At 36.8% G+C, this 21,581-nt stretch overlaps 1 protein-coding gene across 2 annotated transcripts in view; it reads left to right on the plus strand.

The window, feature by feature from the left end:
* The first annotated feature begins 2,169 nt into the window (after positions 1 to 2,169).
* The window catches only part of VIRMA (vir like m6A methyltransferase associated), a 65,920-nt gene continuing 46,508 nt past the window's right edge, over positions 2,170 to 21,581 (plus strand). For both annotated transcript variants that reach the window (XM_023726074.1, XM_004370769.3), the window contains exons 1-6: positions 2,170 to 2,324; positions 11,320 to 11,435; positions 15,330 to 15,416; positions 16,938 to 16,986; positions 18,450 to 18,618; positions 20,862 to 20,984. In XM_023726074.1, the coding sequence (XP_023581842.1) occupies positions 2,262 to 2,324; positions 11,320 to 11,435; positions 15,330 to 15,416; positions 16,938 to 16,986; positions 18,450 to 18,618; positions 20,862 to 20,984 (607 nt within the window). In that variant the 5' untranslated portion in view covers positions 2,170 to 2,261. The remainder of the gene's footprint in view (positions 2,325 to 11,319; positions 11,436 to 15,329; positions 15,417 to 16,937; positions 16,987 to 18,449; positions 18,619 to 20,861; positions 20,985 to 21,581) is intronic.

Raw genomic sequence — 21,581 nt, forward strand, 5'->3', positions numbered from 1 at the left:
CCTCTTCAATTTGTCATTCCCAGCATAGTAGACCATATGATTGTCCAATTCAAAATCGTCCATACCAATGCACTTCAGCCCATTAATGCCTAGGATATTGATTTTTATGTGTTTCATTTCATTGCGGACGACCTCAAATTTTCCTAGATTCATACTTCGTACATTCCACGTTCTTATTATTAACGGATGTTTGCAGCTGTTTCTACTCCTTTTGAGTCGTGCTACATCAGCAAATGAAGGTCCTGAAAGCTTGACTCCATTCATGTTATTAAAGTCGACTCTATTTTAAGGAGGCAGCTCTTCCCTAGTCATCTTTTGAGTGCCTTCCAACTTGAGGGGCTCATCTTCCAGCACTATATCAGACAGTGTTCCACCGCTATTCATAAGGTTTTCACTGGCCAGTTCAGAAGTAGATATCCAGGTCCTTCTTCCTAGTCTGTCTTGGTCTGGAAGCTGCACTGAAACCTGTCCACCATGGATGATCCTTCTAATATTTGAAACACCAGTGGCATAGCTTCCAGCATCACAGCAATATACATGCCAGCACAGTATGAGAAACCCTAGTAGTGGTTAAAAAAAAAAAAGCATAAATGCACTACATGGTAAAAACTACGAATGTGAAAGAAGAGCTTATATGAAAATTGATAAACATAAATACATATAGTCATAAATAAGACATTATAAACATAAATTAATTATGCATTGATTACAGAAATTAGAAAAAGTAAATTATAGATGTCTAAAGAAAGCAGAAGGAAGGAATCAGTAAAGCCAAAAGCAGAAACTGAAGAAGCAGAAAAAAGGAAAGTCCTAGAAATAATACATATGAATGCAAGAGCTGGTTCTTTGAAAAAAAAAAAAAACCAACATTAAAGGAGATAAACTGTTAGCTAATAGAGCTTGCTTTTGGAAAGGAAACTGCATAGCTGCAGAAGGGGCTGGATGGGAGATTTACTTTAAAAATAATTTATTAGTAAATATTTTAGGCATACCAAAAAGTACAAAGAAAAATGTAAAGCACATCTGTGAAACTACCATCAACCTAAAAAAAAAATTACCAAAGCATTTGAAGCCCCTGTGTACTTCTCTATTACATCTCTCTCCAGCTCACCATGAGCTTGAAATTTTAGGGTTCATATTTCCAATGCATTTTTTTTTATCATTTTATAGCATACGCAGCCCCTTAAAAAGTGCTATTTTGCACATTTTTGATGTACACTACTTATTTTTTAACCTGTGGTCGTGTAACTCCATTGTTGAAATTATCCATGTTAGTACATACAGCACTAGTTCATGCTTTCTAACTGCTATATGTTATCACATTGTACAAATATACCACAGTTTACTTTTCACTTCTTCTGTTAATGGAAATTAAGTTTCCAGCTTTTTTGCAACTAAAAATTGTTGCTATGAACATTCTTCTATCTGTAGGTATTTCTTTGGGCACATCTGCAAGAATTTTCCTAGCAGTTGGGCAGTCACATATTTACTTTTACTAGATATTTCCAAATTGCTGTCCCAAGCCGTTGTGCCAATTTACACTACTAAGTGAGTATGGTTTCAGTTGCTCCACATGCTCGACACTTGGCAGGGAGACTTCATTTACACTCTACACCCTTTGTATTGTTCCTGGCATTTCACGTTATACAGTGTCTTGAATTTTATCTCAATTAATCCTCACAAGAAGTTTGTGGTTAGGTATTCGTACTCTTAGTTTGCAGATGAGAAATCGAAGGATCTCTTCGTTTTCTGAGACAAGTTTTTCTTTTTTTCAGTGTATTTTTCTTTTCAACCTCTCTCACTGCACCTTTTCCTCCAAGTCGTGTAAAGGCAGCTTGTTGGAGGGTTTGCAGGGCAGGGTGGGGTATCTAGACTTGGCAGCTTGCCCCATCCGTCCTCCACCCCCTGCAAAACCTATTCGGCACCCCGCCACCCAGAGGGCGTTATGGCTCTCTAACGCGCGCAGAAAAACAGGGTTTGGACCACTGGAGACTCCGTAGTCAGCTCCTATTCTCCTCTCTTCCCTCTTGACTCTCAGAGGGCACCCTCCGCCGCGCTGGAGAAGGCGGGGCAGTGATTTGAGGCTGCCGGGCGCGTTGTGGGTAGGCCGAGGTTTGCGGCGCAAGCGCGCAGGGCGCCGGAAGTGCTGTCGTTTCTCCCTCTCCTGAGCAGTTGTCGTTTCTCCCTCTCCCGAGCGGCTGTCGCCCAGGTTGGAGCACACTGCCCCGGAAGTCCTCCCCCTGCCCCCGCCCGAGGCAAACATGGCGGTGGACTCGGCGATGGAGCTGCTATTTTTAGATACTTTTAAGCACCCGAGCGCTGAGGTAAGGCCTTGCGACGTACTTCCGACCCTGCTTCTCGACTTAGGGATCCATACAAAAACAGAAAAAGAAAACCGTTAGACATGCCTTGACTTTTTCTCTCCCTTTAATTCCTCACATACATCCCCCCCCCCCCACATGGGTGTGGGCACCATGTCTGAGGAAGGGCTGCCGCAGCACTCTGATTTCCCTGGTCTAACTTAGGCCCCTGTGTCTTTGGTCCAGTTGGCTGCCCTGCTCGCATTCTTCCTTTTTTTTTTTCATTCCTGTCAGTTTTGGGCTTTCAGAAGAATCATAGTTCGCAGATTTACTTCAGGTGGTGTTTGGGAGGGGTCTTGGGCAACTTGTGTTTGACAGTAACGCAGGAGTCCGAGCATCTCAAGCTGGTTTGGTGGTTCTTCGCTAAGACATTTCCAAATCCGTATTCTAGGTCACTTTTCTAACGAGAGTTATGAATACCAGTTGTGAGAATTAGGATTGCGGCGTTTTCCAGTTTATCCTGAAACTTAAATGCTTATATCTCTTGGAAAGATTTCGCCCATTAGTACACGAAATGCTTATACAGAACGTCCCTTGTGTGGAGAATACTTGCAAAGAGGGGAGAATTGAGAGAATTGTAGCCAGGGTATAATCCGAAAGCACAAATGTATGGATGTTTTGGGAGATGGGGGTTGTGGAGCAACTGTTCTGTACCATGCAATTTTGACCACCCCTGAACGTTTGGCTGGCTCTGCAATATGTAAATTGAATGTCTTTATTGGAGCCTTCGTGGCATAGTGGTTAAGAGCTCGTCTGCTAACTAAAAAGTTGGCAGCTTGAATCCACCGGCGGCTCCTTGGAAGCCCTATGGCGCAGTTGTACTCTGTCCTATAGGGTCGCTATGAGTTGGAATCCACGGCAACGAGTATTTTGCATTTAGTTAACTAAATGTTTCCAGAAGCTGGCCACAAACGAACATTAACGAAGTCCTTAGCGAAATTAAAAAAATAAACTCACATTTCTTCCTCTTAATCTGAATTTAATCAATTTAGAGAACTGTTTTTGTTTGGAGATTATTTTTTTCCTTCTGTTTTTGTCAACAGAAGAGCTCCATGAGGATAGGTATTGTCTCTCTTGTTCCCAGCTGTATCTCCAGTGCCTAGGACAGTATCCTGCAAAATGTATGTAACCCGTTGCTGCCGAGTCGATTCCGACTCTTTGCGATCCTAAAGACCACAATGTAGGTGCTCAATAAATATTTGAATGAAAACGTCTTTTAGAGTATTTTTTCATTTATGAAATAATGGTGATAGTAAGTGTATTTTAATGCTTTATTTGTCAAAATGAAAAGTTGACAACCTTATCTGATTTTTTTTTTAACAAATAGTTTATAGGTCTGTATAAGTCAAAAGTTTGTGAACTTTGGTTAACATATCTTAGTGATGATTAATTTGTAGCCTCACATTTCATGTAGGTCAGTTAGCTCTGTTCAGTGACATCTTTTCTGACTGTAGTTCAGCTACGTTTTAGAAAACTCACAATGGAGTCGGTAGTTGGATCAGAACAAACTTATCATGTGTACAGAAATCGAGAAGAGTTAAAAATGAAAGAAAAAGCATATGATGAATCCATTTAGTAGTATTCTAGTTAAGGAAAGTTGGTATTCACTCATGTATCATATATTGGTTGGCAGTTTGAACCCACCGAGCATCTCTGCAGGAGAAAGACCTGGTTATCTGCTTCAGTAAAGATTACAGCCGAGAAAACCCTATGAGGCAGTTCTACTCTGTCACATGGGGTCGTTGTGAGTTGAAATCAACCTAACAACAAGAACCTCTTATTCCTTCATTTAGTCTTAGCAAATGAGGTTGATGAGAGGATAGGGCAGAGAGTAAACACCTTCTTCTGGGGGTGATTGGGCATAGTATAGATCAAATTTGAACTGAGTCTTGGTGGAGTATGGGTTTGTGTGTGGAGAAGGAATGGGGTAGAGACATTCCCAACAGCGGACTAGGTGTGTGCGGAGGCGTTGTATGAGATGTATTCAAGAATTGAATATTAATTGTGCTCTAAGAATAGGGTGTTTAGAAAACAGTGTTGGAGAGTGAAAAATAGAGTAATGTGTCTAAAAGTCAGTGAGCTTTGGTGGTCAAGAAACGTGTGAGAGCTATCAAGTTTTACAGTTAAAAATGAGTATGTCTTAAGACATAAAGACACTTAATGAATACTGGTATGTGTGAGGCACTTTACTGAGTGCTGTGGGGGACATTGAAATAAGTTAAACAGAATCTCTGTGCTCGAGGAGCTTATAGATAAGTATTAGAGATTAAAAAAAAAAAACCATTCTTTGAGTCAGTTCCAACTCATGGAGACCCCATGTGTTACAAAGTAGAATTGCTCCTTAGGGTTTTCTTGGCTGTAATCTTTACAGAAGCAGGTCTCCAGACCTTTCTTTTTGGTTACTGCTAGGTAGATTTGAACTGCCAACGTTTAAGTTAGTAGTCTAGCACAAACCATTTGCGCCACCGGTTGTTGTTAGGTGCCACGGAGTCAGTTCCTACTCATAGAGACCCTGTGTATAACGGAACAAAACACTCTCTGGTCCTGCACCATCCTCACAGTTGTTATGCTTGAGCCCATTGTCGTAGTCACTGTGTCAGTCTGTCTCATTGAGGGTTTTCCTCTTTTTCGATGCCCCTCTGCTTTACCAAGCATGATGTCCTTCTCTGTTACTCATATTCAAGTTCAAGCTGAAGCTGAAGAAAATTAAAACAAGCCCGCAAGAGCCAAAATACGACCCTGAGTATACCCACCTGAATTTAGAGACCATGTCAATAATCGATTTGATAAATTAAACGCTAATGACTGAAGACCAGATGAGTTGTGGGATGACATCAAGGACGTCATACATGAAGAAAGCAAAGCAGGTCATTAAAAAGACAAGAAATAAAAGACCAAAATGAATAGCAAAGAGACTCTGAAGCTTGCCGTTGAATATAGAGTAGCTTAAGCAAATGGAAGAAATGATGAAGTAAAAGAGCTGAACAGAAGATTTCAAAGGGTGGCTCAAGAAGACAGAGTAAATTATTATAATGAAATGTGCAAAGGCCTGCAGTTAAAAATCAAAAAGAGAAGAACATGCTTGGCCTTTCTCAGGCTGAAAGAACTGAAGAAAAAATTCAAGTTGCAATATTGAAAGAGTCTATGGGGAAATACTGAATGACACAGGAAACATCAAAAGAAGATGGAAGGAATACACAGAGTCACTGTGCCAAAAAGAATTGGTCGACATTTAACCATTTCAGGAGGTGGCATATGATCAAGAACTGATGGTATTGAAGGAAGAAATCTAAGCTGCACTGAAGGCGTTGGCTCTAGGAAAAACAAAGCTCCAGGAATTGAAGGAATACCAGTTGAGATGTTTCAACAAACAGATGCAACACTGGAAGCGCTCACTCGTCCTTGCCAAGAAATTTAGAAGACAGCTACCTGGCCAACCAGCTGTAAAGATCCATGTTTGTACTCATTCCAAAGAAGGTAATCCAACACAATGCAGAAATTATCAAACAGTATCATTAATATCTCACATGAGTAAAATTTTGCTGAAAATAGTTCAAAAGCAGTTGCAAAAGGACATTGACAGGGAACTGGCAGAACTTCAAGCTTGATTCAGAAGAGGACATGGAATGATTGATATCATTGCTGATAGAGAATACCAGAAAGATGTTTACCTGTATGTTATTGACTATGCAAAGGCATTCGACTGTGTGGATTGTAACAGATTATGGCTAACATTGCAAAGAATGAGAATTCCAGAACACTTAATTGTGGTCATGGGGAACGTGTACATAGACCAAGAGGCAGTCGTTTGAGGAGAACAAGGGGATACTGCATGGTTTAAAATCAGTAAAGGTGTGTGCCAGGGTTGTATTCTTTCACCATAGTTATTCAGTCTGTGTGCTGAAGGTGTAATTCCGGAAGCTGGGCTATATGAAGAACAGGGCATCAGGATTGGAGGAAGACTCATTAACAACCTGTGATACGCAAGTAACACAACTTTGTACCACCTAGGGACCATGTATTAGAGATTAGATCCATAAAATTATGATTCAAGTTAGAATATGATGAGTACATAAAGAGGCAGAGTGGGAATTCCTTGGGGTGTATTAACTTTGTTTCGAAATGTCCATCAGTGTTTGACACATTCTGGATTCCAAATCAATATTTCACTCTCTTTGAGGGGAGCGTATAAAGGCTATGTGATTTCAGAGTTAGTACTCTGTAGGGTCTGGAGAAAAGTAGTAGTGTGAGGTTGCACTTGAAGGGCAGTTTGAAGCCAGATCATGGAGCTCTTTGAGTGCTCACCAAAGGGGTATAGACTTTATTTTGTAGACACTAGGTAATTTTTTTAACAGTCAAATTATAGTAAAGTGGATTAACTGATCAGTAATAGCTCAAATGGTTTAGAGAAATTTAAAAAAAGCAGAACAAAAGTGAAAACAAACCGCACTGCCATAGAGTTGATCTCGACTAATAGCGACTCTATAGGACAGAGTTGAACTTCCCAGTAGGATTTCCAAGGCTGTAAATCTTTATGGAAGCAGACTGCCAGATTTTTCTCCTGGAGAGCGGCTGGTGGGTTCAAACTGCCGACCTTTCAGTTAGCAGTCAAGCACTTTAACCACTGCACCACCAGGACTCCTTTAGAGAAATGAAAGGTGGCAAAATCAGGAAGGAAAAGTGAGATCTAATGAAGGCCTTAGTTAGCATGTAGGTGATAATAATTGTTAACATTTATTGAATGCGCTTGTACCAGACATAGTGCTTTGGTGGTTTAAATGCATTGTTTGTAATCCTTCCATCAACTTTGAAAGGTAGTTATTCCCGTTTTATAGATAAGGAAACAGGATGAGAAGTTAGGTGATTTTCCTAAAATGGCATAGCTAGATTAAAATGCATCAACACACATTTTCCTGGCTCTAAAGCCGTGCTGTGCTGTCCCAGTGAGAGTGAATTAAACAAACTAAACCCATTGCCGTTGAGTTGATTCCGACTCATAGCTACCCTATAGGACAGAGTAGAACTGCCCCATAGGGTTTCCGGGAAGCAGTTTGGTGGATTCAAACTGCTGATCTTTTGGTTAGCAGCCGAATGCTTAACCACTGCACCGCCAGGGCTCCATGTGGGACTAAGTAGGAGGGGATAAATCAAGATAAAATTTGACTATAAAATTGACAAGATGGCGACTGATTGTATGACGGAGAAAAAGTAGTTAAAATGATAGTGTAATTGTAGGGACTAGAGAACTGATGTGGCCATTGATAGTAATAGAAAAGTCAGTAAGTGGGTTTGAAGTGGATTTGAGGGGAACAAGATAATTTTAGTTTAGATGTGTATAGTGGTATGCCAGTGGCTTCCAGTAGGAAGTTAGAAATCTGTTTAACAATCATTTGTGAAAAACAGCCTTGAAGGTGAGGGTACAGCTCTAGGAGGGGGAGTACAAATAAAAACAAAACAAAGAATTTTGTAATCTGGTGGGGAAGATAGTTTGTTTTTGTTTTTTTTTTTAATAAATGATTACAGTTTTATAACAGCACAGAGGATACATTTCAGGGCCAGTATAAAAAAGAGACACATAGAGTGAGATCTGGAAGGGCTCCCAATGTAAAGCTTCCATGTCCCAAAAAAAGAGACGCTCTATCATCCCATATGCAGGATGATAGACTTTTATTTAAGTATCACAAAGGGATAAAATGATGATAAATGAATTCCAAATTGTGTTTGTGGTTTGTATGCTTTTTTAAAAAAAATTTTTAAAAAAAACTGTGATTTTAGCAAATTTTAAGTTTGTTATAGAAAATACAGAAAAGCAAAGGCTTTCATAGTCCCAGCTACAGAGAACTTTCTTTATATTAATATTTTCCAGACTGTGTAGTGGATATTTATCATGTTTAAATATATACATCCACATTACTGTACTAATACTGTACATACTGTTTCATGGCTTCGTTTTTCACCTAACAACATGTTGTACATTTCCAGAATAAAATATACCTATATATAATTTTTTAAAGTAAGTTTCATTTTAAAAGTTATTATTTTTTTTGGACTAGGTAATACATATATGAGGTACACATTCAACAAGTATAAAAGGGTATACAATAAAAAGTAAGTCTTCTGTCTTCTAGCCATCTTGTTTCCCTCTGTAGAAGAAATCACTGTGACCAGTTTCTTATATATTCTAGAGATATTCTGTACATTATCATTTTTTATTGGCTGCATAATATTTCTTCATGTGATAATGCTATTATTTATATACTGAATTCTCCTACATTTAAATTTCTGACTTTTTACAGACAGTGATGTGATATTCTTGAAGTTATTTTATACTCTCTAATTCTTTTTTTAATATTTCTTTCCAGACTGGAATTGCTGGGTTAAAATAAAGTCTTAGGGGAGTGGCTGATTCTAGAAAATCCTACTTCATTTTAAGGTTTCTTTAAGAAACCAGTTTGGAATTTATCTGAACAGAAGTGGTAATGGAAGTGGTAGGAATAGATGATATCAGTGAGGGTGAGGGTAGAAAGAAAAGATAAGATAGTTGCACCGATAGAGGAGGAGGGAGTGGGAATCTGACCTATTTATTCAAAACATTCCTGTTACCTCCCAAATCATAAACTTCCCATGATTTCCATCATCAGCCTGTCTTTCTAGGCTTACTCCTGTGGATACCTTGAGCCCCTATTTCATTGTAATATTTTTAACTCTGTGTAAACGCATTTCAGTCAGATTTTATTAAGTACCTATTAAAAGTCTTTCATTTTTTAAATGAGTATGCTAGGCACTATGAATATAACAGGAAACAGATTTTGTTCTTGTCTTCTTGGAACACGTAACTAGTGGGAGAGATAAAGGAGGTAATTACAAATCAGTTTGCTGAGGGGCTTTGGGTACTCAAAGGAAAAGGCACCTACCTAAACTTGGGATCTGGCTCAACTTCCAAGAGAAGGTCAGCATCTAAAGGGAGTTGGGGCAGAGGGATGTGGGAGGGTTCTAAGCAGAGAGAACAGCATGAGTGAGGGGATGAAGATGAGAAAGTATGCTGTGTTGGGAGTATAAATTTGGAGTGATGGAAAGAGGCCAAATCATAAAGGGTCTTATAAAGCATGTTAAGGAGTTTGGCCTGAGGGCACTAAGTAGCAGGGGATTGATGCATTTATATTCTAGAAAGACCACACTGCAGTAGAAGAATGGGTTGGAGAGGGGCAAGAAAGAAGCAGAAAACCAGTTAAGATTCTGTTGCTGTAATCCAAATTAGAGAGTACTGTGTTCAAAACTAGAGAAGTGACAGATAATTGGAATGGAGGGAAATACATAGATGTGAGAGATTTAGAGGTTTAATCAATAGAATTTGGTGTTTGAATGGATGAGTGGTTTGGGTGAGAGAGAATGAAAAGCCAAGGATGATACTGGTGTCCTTCTAGGGCATTGTGTGGGTGTGGTGCCATTACTGATGGGAGAGTTCAGTTTTGAACTTGTTGAGTTTATGGTGCCTGAAGGACATCCAAGTGGAGATGTCCAACAGGCAATTAGGTATAGTAGTCTGGAGCTCAGGAGAGAGGTCCTGGATGGAGATGTAGATTTGGTGTCATCATCCGGCAGTAGAAGAAAATTTTTATTTCTTGTAATTCTATTGGTTGTGCTCTGTCCTCCCCCGCCATTTTATCCTCTGTTGTTGTTAAGTGCTGTCGAGTCATAGCGACCCTGCATACAACAGAACGAAACACTGCCTGGTCCAGCGCCATCTTCGCAGTTGTTATACTTGAGCCCACTGTTGCAGCCACTGTGTCAATCCATCTCATTGAGGGTCTTCCTTTTAGTCTTGGTGCACTTACTTGTTACTTTTCCTTTTGTGCACACTTTTCCCTTTGCCTGGAAAGCTTTTCCTTTCCCACTCTTCCACTGATTTTTGTTTTCCTTAAAGACTTAGTATTTATTTAGCTTTGGTGCTACTTCTTTAGGGAAACCCCCCCGACACTCCTTTTCTTCCCCACAAATGTTTGTTCACAATCATGAGTTAGGTAAGTACCCCTCCTTTGAATTTTCATAGCAACCTGTGTGAGTCTGTATTGTAGCAATTTATCTGTTTGTCTGCCACAGTAGATTAGTGTGTTCCTTCGTGGCGAAGAGTATGTCTTGTCTTTGTATCTTCGGGACCTAGCATACCTTACAACATACAGTTTATCCTATGCATTTCTTTTGTTATGATAAGCTTTTAGTTTGTGGATTTTCTTTTTTTAAGTCTCAGCCTGGTTTACCTCAGCTATTCATTACTTAAATGGCTTTTCTGCATCTCTTGATATTAGTCGTTTATACACCAACTAATTTAGTGAGTTAAGCTTATTTTGTTATAGATCCACAATCCCTTATCTATAAATTCTGAAATCCCAGAGTGGCAAAAAAAAACTCTGTCCTGAATTCATTTGGCTACGCAACTTAATCTGAACTGACATGATGCTAGTTATAGTCTTTATTATATAGTATGAACGCATATGGTATAGAAATATTTATGTTTTGGTTATAAGGTGCTGCCTCAGAAACCACTGAGGGTGTTAAGTAATACGCAGTATTTGTGGCATATTACCCTTCCAAAATTTTGAAAATTCAGAATTCTGAAAGGCCTCGGCCTCCAGAGGTTTCGGATAAGGGATTGTGGCCCTGTATTGTCCTAAGCAAAACAGCAAGGAGGTAAATACATGGCAGAAAGTGTTATACAGTGACTCATACAAACGGAGAGAGACTTAACTATGTGTAGTTTATCATCAGCTATTTTTAAAAGAATCATAATATAGCATTGTAAGTAATATAATACCTTTCTTTTGATGATACGGAGTTTGAGATTATTCGTGACATTCCGCATGAAAAAGAAACTAAATTAAATATGAGTAAATTGTGAATAGAGAAATAATGTGTTTTGCTTACAGTTTGCCCTTCCCTCTTTTTTTTTTTTTTTTTAAAGCAAAGTTCTCATATAGATGTGGTTCGTTTTCCGTGTGTGGTTTATATCAATGAAGTCCGAGTCATACCCCCAGGAGTAAGAGCCCATAGCAGCCTGCCTGACAGTAGAGCATATGGGTAAGCCAACTCTCTCTTTTAAAGTATTTTTTGGCTAAAGATTGTTCTAGAAACATTTTCTTAAATGCAAAAATTTAAGGTAGTATTTTCCAAGTTAAAAACAAAACTATTATTCAATTATGGCTATGCGGCATTGTAATAAGCTATAGGTTTTTGTAGTGGCATGTATTATGCTTATATCATCATAAACCAGAAATTTGGAAAGAGTAATTATTTGACCTAACTACTAAGTAAGATTTTTCTTTCTTCATTCCTTTTTTGAAAAAGTTGGTAGAAATAGGTTTGCACTTTCCAGAATATTCTAGGGTGGCACATGTCTAGTAAATGAAAGTATTTGTAACCTGACTTTTCCCTTGAAAATAAATGAGAATTAGTCTGAATATTTAAAAATGTATTTTTATTACATAGTATCAGATTTTATGACCTAATGTTGATCTTAGCCTGCTACATGTGTCTTTTTATAAATTTGTTGCTTCACATTAGCTATTAGTTGTAACTAGCAAGTAATTATTTGATACTTTTTCCTTCTGGGCTCCCTGGGAAATAAACAAAATGTAAGACATAATCCCTGATAACTTGATAACTTTAACAGCTGACATAAAACAGAGGAATTTGATCTTTGTTGTAACATGAATAATTATTATCTTCTGATTTTCATTACATGGGTTGGAGATATGAGCCAAATTTTGGTCATAGAAACAGGAATGTACATAATAAATATATCTTAGTGAATTTTTACCTTGTAGCCTAGGTTATGTATCAACACTGTATTTCATCGTATGCATATTATGGATAACTCATTTTCTCTTACATAAAGGAGTTAAGCCAGGTACTTAGTGGTGAGGTTTATGGTATAGAGTCAAAGTTAAGGGCTTATTTCTTCAAAGTTGTGAAAACTAGTTGCTTAGTTATAGAAATAGATATAAAACCATCAAAGGTGCCATTGAAGAAAACAAACAAAAGCAAATGTAAAACAAAACAATGATAATAATTAATATTTCTAATGAACAATCATTATAATTGGTTTCATAGTTGTTTCCTTTTCCCCTGTGTTTAAGAAAAACTCATGTTTTCTTTTGGCCAAAGAAGATCTATTAGTTATATATTGCTGTGTAACAAATTACAGCAAATTTAGAAGCATAAAACAGTAAACATTTATCTTTTTCATACCATTTATAAGGTTCGGTAATCTGAGAGCAGCTTAACTGGCTCAGATTTTATTATGATGTTATAGTCAAGATACAGGCTGAGGCTGGAGAATTTTCTTGAAGGCTCACTCACATGGCTGTTGGAAGTAGACTTCAGTTCCTTTCTAGGAGAACCTCTCTATGGGGTGCTCAGGTCATGACATAGCTTCCTCCAGAGTGAGTCATTCTTGGAAGCCACAGTTAGTGTGTTTTATAACATAATATTGGAAGTGACATACTATCACTTTTACCGTATTCTATTGGTTATACAGACGAACCCTGGTATAGCGTGGGAGGAGACTACATAAGGGTATGAGTACCAGGAAGCAGGGATTATTGAGGGCCATCTTGGAAGCTGGCTACCATAGCAGGCAAAATAGATCTCTGTTATTAGCTTCCCAGGGAAGAAGTATTTCCACATTTCCCCCTTATTATCTCTCTTCTTTTTTCTTAGTTGGGGATGAATGGCTATTCATGTTTTAATAACTCCAAATATGAAAGTATCAGAAATATCTTTATATGTGGTTATTATGTTACAGAACAGTAAAATATTAACAAACTGTGAAGCCTAGAATCTTGACATTGAAAGTAATCTTAGAGATCAAATGATGTTTGTGCAGCATACTGTACAGTAGTGTTTTTTCTCATTATAAAATTCAAAAGTATATAGGAAAAATTAAAGTCCCTGTAATCCCTCTATACACCAGTTGCCATCGAGTCAGTACTGACTTATGACGACCATGTGTGTCAGAGTAGAACCGTACTCTAGGGTTTTCAGAAGTAGATTTCCAGGCCTTTCTTCCAAGATGCCTTTGGGTAGTCTTGAACTTCGAACCTTTCAGTTATCAGCAAAACTTGTTAACTGTACCACCCAGGGACTAGGCCTACTTTAGAAAATTTAGCCATTGAAAACCCTTTGGAGCACAGTTCTACTCTGACACACATGGAGTTGCCATGAGTTGGAATCGACTTGATGGCAGCTGGTTTGGTTTGAGTCTCTGGGTAGTGCAAACAGTTAATGCACTTGGCTGCTAACTGAAAGGTTGGAGGTTCAGATCCACATACATATGCCTTGGAGGAAAGGTCTGGCTACCTGCTTCTAAAAAATTAGCCATAAAAACCCTATGGGGGCATAGTTCTCCTCTGACGCATGCGATCATGAGTAGGAGTTGACTGAATAGCAACTGGTTGATTCCTCTGTCCCAAAAGAATCCTAAAAACATTTGATGTATTGTGTTTTTTAATGTATGTATGCGTTTGCACATTGTGGTATTTCTTGCAAATATAGTATTTTATGTGAGATTAGGTTTTAGAGTCAAACAAGTTGTAAGATAAAATTACCTTTTGATTCTTTAAATCGTTTTTCAGTGACCAAGACCTGAGCTTTTGGGAGCTCAAAAGTAAAAGAATTTGCATGTCAGCCTTTTGTTGTTGTTTCCTTGAGATATTGGAGGCCAAGGTCTAGTTTGAAGCGGAAGGGTAAGAGGAAGAGACTAGAGTTTTTGATCCCATATGATTGAATTTGGGTAAGGTAAATGTATGATGCTACTCTGACCCCACTGTTTATCTTTTTGTGTATTCCTTTATTTATGTCAGGAGCATTTTCACATCATTAAATGTTATTTGAAAATATGATTTCTAATGACTATATAGTCTAACAAATGACTGTACTGTAATTTATTTGACTAGTCTCTTGTGTGGGGACCATTAGGTTTTAGTTTTTCAAATTATAAGTAATGTATGATGAACATCCTCTTGAGAAAAAAATCTTTGTTTGATCTTTGAGTGTTTCCATAGAAACATATCCTAGGAAAAGTATTTCTTGATCAAATTGAATTGTGTGAACATTTTCTCAGCTTCCTGATACTCGTTGCCACATTTCTTTTCAGAATGATTGTACCTGTTTGTACTTCTGCCAGCAGTGTATGAGAAAACTCTTGACAGTACCCGGGTGTTATGCTTTTTAACCATTTGGATTTTTATGTAAACGAACAATGAAGCATGCAGTGATTAAAAATCAAGATTTTAGTTGAGCCTAAGGAATTTCAGCCACGGGTGCTGTGTTGCAATTTCTTTTATATCACGTATAGCAAGATTTCATTCTAATGAAAATTAAGTAGTTAAACGCTATTCTTAACTGTATAAATCTACAAAAAAGACAAAGTATTTATGTAAATTACTGCTATAGAAATTTTAATCTAGGCTTAAAGTCAGAATTTAGGGCTCTGATGCCAACATTGCTGGCTTTGTTATAGTCTTATTTTAGTGTGGATTTAGTTGAAATCAAATTGTAATTATAGTATACAACTTGAAGTATAGTTATTTCCTGACTTTTGCTAATGAAAGGGAACAGTGATGTAAAGAATTATAAAATTAAATATCACAATAGTTAACTAGCACTTGCCTTTAAAATACATTTAAAAATTTAAATATTTGGGTGTTTTAGAATGGTCCAAATAGCAGCGGGAAGATGCGTAATGATTAAAATTTTATTCTCAATCATACGCAAGTGAATAGTTGGCCGCTTGAGGATTGATTATGAACAAAATTACAAAGAATTTATAATTAACTGTATTTTTTTGTTATTTAATCCTTAGGAATAATATCATTTCATAATTTGAGAATTGCTCTTAAATTTGTACTTTTTTTTTAAATTTAGGAACTGATTGTTGTAAAAGTTAATATTTGAACTTTGTTTCATTCACAGGGAGACTTCTCCGCATACATTTCAGTTAGATTTATTCTTCAACAATGTAAGCAAACCGAGTGCCCCGGTTTTTGATAGGTTGGGAAGGTACGTACTTGCTAGGTAATTTCACCAGAAACTCATGAGTTAGTAAGGAGAATCTTTTTATTCTTTAAATAGAAGAAAAGGATATCTGGTGGCAGACCCAAGAACTCAGCCTTTAATTTATCCATTGGCAGTATCAAAGGAATGTCAAACTCTTAAGGAGATGATGAGTTTATATACAAAATAAAATTATAAATTTGTGAAATATTAGCCATATTTTGTTTTCTTTTTACCGGTGCCTGAATTTCTTACACATATCACGATTTTATAGTAAGCTTCTACTTTGGAAAAGCTTGCTTTTTAAGTCTTTTAAAAAATATGACTATAAAAACACTGAGAGCTAATATTTCATCTGTTTTTTTATATCACATTACTACAAAATTTAAAATTCCATAACCACGTATTTTGTAAACTGAGAATTTGTTAATAGATAACCCCCTTTTGATTCTTTAATAGATGTTAGGTGTATTAAAACTATCTACCATATTTTTACACAGATAATGCATGCCTTCTGTGTTTGTTTGCCAAACAAATGTTAACAATTTTTTTTTAGTTAAAAAAAAAATAGCATAGCTCACTTAACGAAAGTACCTCGTGCGGGGAGGGAGCAGTTGGCAAACAAACATAGAAGCCGTGCATTATTTTTGTAAAAATGCAGTAGTCATTCTGATGTCTGCAACCAAACTGACTATTAAATGGGTTTATTTAGAACTCATTTATAAAACAAAAAAACTATAGCTTAAAAATGGAAAAACTTCCATCCCTGTCAGGAATGAAAAGTTTGTTAAACTTCACTCATTCTTTATTGATCTTTTTTTCATTTATTGTTAAATTATATTGATAACCGTTTTAATGAAGGAAAATCTAGATAATCTGAAGCGGCTAATTTTTAATAATTTAGAATGTTTTTCTTTTGTCAGTATCTACTTGGTAAAAGTAGATACTGACAAAAAATAGGTGTTTTTCCTTATTTTTGATCCTAGTGTACATTTTTAGGGTAGCATCTGGGTGAGGCAGTAGTTAATATGCATCACTGCTGACCAGAGGGTTGGCAGTTCAGGTCCGCCCAAAGGTGCTTCAAAAGAATAGTCTGGTGATCTACTTCCTAAGTATCAGCAATTGAAAAGCCTATGGAGCACCCTTCTACCATGGCACACATGGGGCCGCTGTGAATTGGAAATGACGCCAGAGCAACTAGTTTGATTTGCTTTTGGTACATTTTTAGAGGACCATAATGCAGTTGTTCTCCACTCTGGTTGTAGATTAGAATTACTTGTGCCCTTAAAAAAACATACTGATGCCTAGACTCACCCTGAGCCCATTGACTCAGACTCTCTGGGGCATTTGTTTTATCCTTTTTTTTTTTAATGACATTTTTGGGAGAGTAAGTTAAACCCAAACTTTATGCCTTTTTAAAACAAAACAAAAATCTAGCTTTTGATTATATTGAAATGTTTGAACCCAGAAAGACTTCTTCATTAGCTGTGTTTGAGCCTGTATATTTATTCCTGCTTTTTTTTGCAGCCTGGAATATGATGAGAATACTTCCATCATCTTTAGACCCAACTCAAAGGTAATTATGGAAGTCATTTTCAATTTGTCACTATTGTTTTTTTCACCTCCATTCAAAGTTTTAAATCCAAATAAACCAGTGATGTAGAATGTCAGCTTATTTAGTTCTAGTTCTGCAGATCATCATTTCTTGTGTGATTCCTCTAGGATCCAGAAACTGTTTTAAAATGGAGCAAAGACATTGTAATGTCATTCTCTTTGCCTATAAAGAAAGCTGTTTCTTCTTCTAATTTTATACTTGAGTGAGGAAGAGGTCAGCATTTGTACTTTATCTCTTTTCATTTAATTGGGCAAGTACAGAAGATGACAGGCAGGTAGACTGTTATTAGACATCACTGTGCCTTAAGGTTAAAAAAAAAAAATTTCATATTTCTTCCCTTCATATCAAAAGTATGTCCTTTTCCTTGGCATATACAGGTGCCATTCTAGAAGTACCTAATCATGGAAGATCTGAAATGCAAAAATAATAATGGTCTAGTATGTGATCTATAGTACGAGATTACCCAACTTGCTGTTTGATAATCTACTGAGGGGTAACTGTGCATACTGTTAAGACTACAAATTATCTCTCTTACCTGATTATCTTCCTTCCAGTGAAGTTTCTGTTTAAAGTGTCTCACTCCCTCAGGATAATCTTTGAGCTTTTCTTCTGGTCCCTAGTTTCCCTGTATAGTCTAGCAGCAAGAATAATAATTTCTTTCTTATTGTGCCTCTAGAAGGGGCCTCAGTACTACTTACTACTTCATCTTTACCTTTACTAGGTTCTTCTACTGCCATTCTGATTTCCTTGCTTATCAAAATGGAATGGTAATATTTGCTCTGAAAACTGCTACTCATAGTTATTGTGAAAATCTAGAGATCAGTGTAGATATGTTTGAAAAGCATAAAAATGCTATTTTTATTTCATAAGGAAATGTTGGTATTTATATTGGTAAAGACTGATCTTTTTAGGAGAAAGTTTCTTTACAAAAACAATTTGTTTAATGCATATGTATGGGTACCCTTGCTTTTTAAGTACACTGTGGGTACATAAAATATACTTGCATGTGTGAGTTGGGCACGTAAGAAGAATACTGTGCAATTTTATGTATTGTGTTTAATTCTTGAGACTGGGTACAATTTGGGCTTTTATGGACATCCATGACCTCTGTAGCTATTGGGGTTTGATTTATTAATTGTTAATAACTCCCATTTAATTTCATTCTACTTGGTTTGAAGTCTGGTTTTTTGAACAAGGTTGACATAAAATGTTAGGCTAGAGAGATGTAGTCTCAGAACAGATTTAGTTATAGTAACCCTGGAGGGCCATATAAAAACTTTGCCTTTGAATTTTTACCGATATTGACCGATATGTTTTCAGTATATTTTTAATGATTTTAGTAGAACCACAAACTAATTTGATATCGTTTACCTCTGGTATAGTAAGACATTAATTTGAAAGATTTTTTTCCCTCTAAAAATCAGGTGAATACCGATGGTTTGGTGCTAAGAGGCTGGTATAACTGTCTGACACTGGCAATATATGGATCGGTTGATAGAGTGATAAGTCATGATAGAGACTCTCCACCACCACCACCACCACCTCCACCTCCTCCCCAGCCACAGCCAAATTTGAAAAGGAATCCAAAACATGGTGAGGATTTTAAATATGCCTTTGCCAGTGAAACTTTGTCATTGTGGTAGGAAAACTGATTTAGAGAGCTCTTCTACTTTTTGAAACTTGCTTAAGACTTGACAAGGTATCTCTCAGCCTCCATTCTTTTCTCTATGAGTTTATGTTGAAGTGGTTGCATTTTATTTTCTCCTTCTACTTAGAGTGCTTTTTAATTGCCCTGAGGGTTTTTTTCCCATTTAAAATATATTAAGGATAATGTAATCCAGTGGTTATTTATGGTTTACTATCAAAATTAGTATCAAAAGAATTGAAGTAGATAGTGTTAGGTATATATTTCTAGAATGCTGACATTAATGGAATTTTTTTTCAGGAGTTCGTTTCAAATCTGTTTAGATGTATAAATCTTAGCTAGTGCAGATTTTCCCCACTTTTGAGAACCTTTTGTTCATTTTTGGAGACAGGAAAAATAGACCACTCCAATACACTTCAGTGGCTTTTGTTCTGTGAGGCAGGCAGCTGGGCTCATGTTTCCTAGGGTCTCTTCTTCTTATGTCAGTGTTACTTCCTATAAGGAGCTGATATAAAGGAGATTCGGGAACACATATCAAAATTATAATTGAAGTCACTGGGGAAAAACATTTTGTGTTATGATTAGTATTTTATGCACACAAATTAAATGATCTGTGTTTCTCTTAATCCTGATACAATAGTATGGATTCTTTCTCTCTGATGTTGGTCACACACTGTATTTTCATTTCTTTTACCTGCTAAGCACAGTTAGGAGCCCTCATGGCCCAGTGGTTAAGCATTTGGCTGCTAACCGAAAGGTTGGCATCTAACTCTCCAGCTGCTCCATTAAGAAAAGATCTGATGATTTGCTCCCGTAAAGATTAAAACCAAAAAGAAAACCAAACCCATTGCTGTCGAGTTGATTCCAACTCTTAGTGACCCTATAGGACAGAATAGAACTGCCACACAGGATTTCCAAGGCTGTAAATCTTTTAGAGAACCAGACTGCCACATCTTTCTCGTGTGGAGTGGGTGGTGGGTTTGAACCACTTTAACCACTGTGCCACCAGATCTCCCTGTAAAGATTATGGCCTAGGAAACCCTATGGGGCAGTTCTCTGTCCTATAGGGTCTCTTTGAATTGGAGTTGACTGGAAGGTATACAACAACAACAACAACAAGCACGGTTAATCTTTCCTTTTTCTTTTTATTCTGTTCTCATTTGTCTTTTTTTCCCAGATTGTGAGCTCCATATAGGCAGGCATTGTGTTTTACTTACATTTGTTTCTCTAGATGTATCAAGTACCTGGCATATATAGTGGCTACTCTAAAATTTTGATCGGTTAACTGACTTATTATAAAATTGATATTTAAGCTCATAAGTTACATATATTTAACTTTTTATTTTGAAAAATAATTAGGTTTACAGGATGTTCCCAAGAAATGTACAGGAAATCCTGTCCACTCTTCCCCCAGCCTCCTCTAATGTTAACAGCAAAACCAGAAATTGACATTGGTACGATCTGTAGCGCTTGCTCAGATTTCACCAGTAATATATGCACTCATCTTTGGTGTAACTGTGCAGTTTTATGTCATGTGTAGCTTTGCATAACTACCACCATAAACATGATACTTAACTGTACTATCACCACAAGTCTCTCTTGTGTTACCTCCTTTATAGCCACACCCACTCATCCACCCATCCTTAACCTCTGGCAGTCATTTTTATCTGTCCTACATCTCTATATAAATGGAACCATGCAGTATGTATCCTTTGAGATTGCCTTTTTTTAATTCAGCATAATTTTCTTGAGGTTCATCCAAATTTTTGTGTGTATCAGTAGTTTGTTCCTGTTTATTGCTGGATAGTATTTCATAGTATGAATGTACCACAGTTCATTTAATTATTCACCCATTGAAGGACATTTTGGTAATTTCTAGGTTTTTGCTGTTATGAATAAAGCTGCTGTGAACATTAATGTAACTTCTTCCTGCATGAAAAGAAGTCTTTGTTTCTCTGGGATCATGCTCAAGAGTGAATACATTGTATTTTGATAAATGAAAAGTCAAAAATTCTAACTTTTCAAATGTAGCTTAATTAATAAAAATTCTCTTAGATGTCAGGAAGAAAACGTTTATTATCAAGAAGTGAGAAGGTGAAAAACTCAAATGATGAAAAGTATTTTTGACATGCACTCATCATTATTCTTTAATAATTTTAGAGTTTCTTTTCTGTCTCTAATAAAATTCTAGCTGATGGGGAAAAAGAAGATCAGTTTAATGGAAGCCCTCCAAGACCACAGCCAAGGGGACCAAGAACTCCTCCAGGACCCCCTCCGCCTGATGATGATGAAGATGATCCCATTCCTGTGTCAGGTATATATAAAATCAGTGCTGGCTTTTTCCCCCTGATTAGCGATAATACCTTTTTGATTAGAGAAAAAAACAATTAGATGCTGGTAATCAAATCTTGATGAATGCCCTCTTTTTTCATCCTGCGCAGTATTTCATTTGTGCTTTTCAGTTGGCAAGTGAGCTTGTTTCAAAAAATTGGTTAATTCATTTCAAGCTGTGTCAACATTGCTTTGAAAAATAAAGTAGTAATGTGCTGTAGTGTTACGTACAAAAAAGTCCCAGTTAACAATAATCAGCATGTTTTCAAAGAGGCAAAAATCTATATAGTTAGTTAATAGCTAAAAAGTAAAGGATTAGTTTATGGTACTGGAACATAAAATAGTATATTTTATTAATTCAAAGATGTACAATGTATACTGTACTTTTTTTTTAACAAGTCACATCCCTTTTTAAGGGTTTTTTTTTAAATTTTTTTTTTATTTTACTTCAGGTGAAGGCCTACAGAAGAAATAGTTTCTCATGAAACAGTAGTACACATATTGTTTTATGACATTGGTTAACAACCCCACAACATGTCAACCTTCTAACTTCTCAACCTTTTTCTTTGGTGAAAATACA

This window comes from Trichechus manatus, unplaced genomic scaffold (genome assembly GCF_000243295.1).
Source record: "Trichechus manatus latirostris isolate Lorelei unplaced genomic scaffold, TriManLat1.0 scaffold00009, whole genome shotgun sequence".
In the NCBI taxonomy this organism is placed as follows: domain Eukaryota; kingdom Metazoa; phylum Chordata; class Mammalia; order Sirenia; family Trichechidae; genus Trichechus; species Trichechus manatus.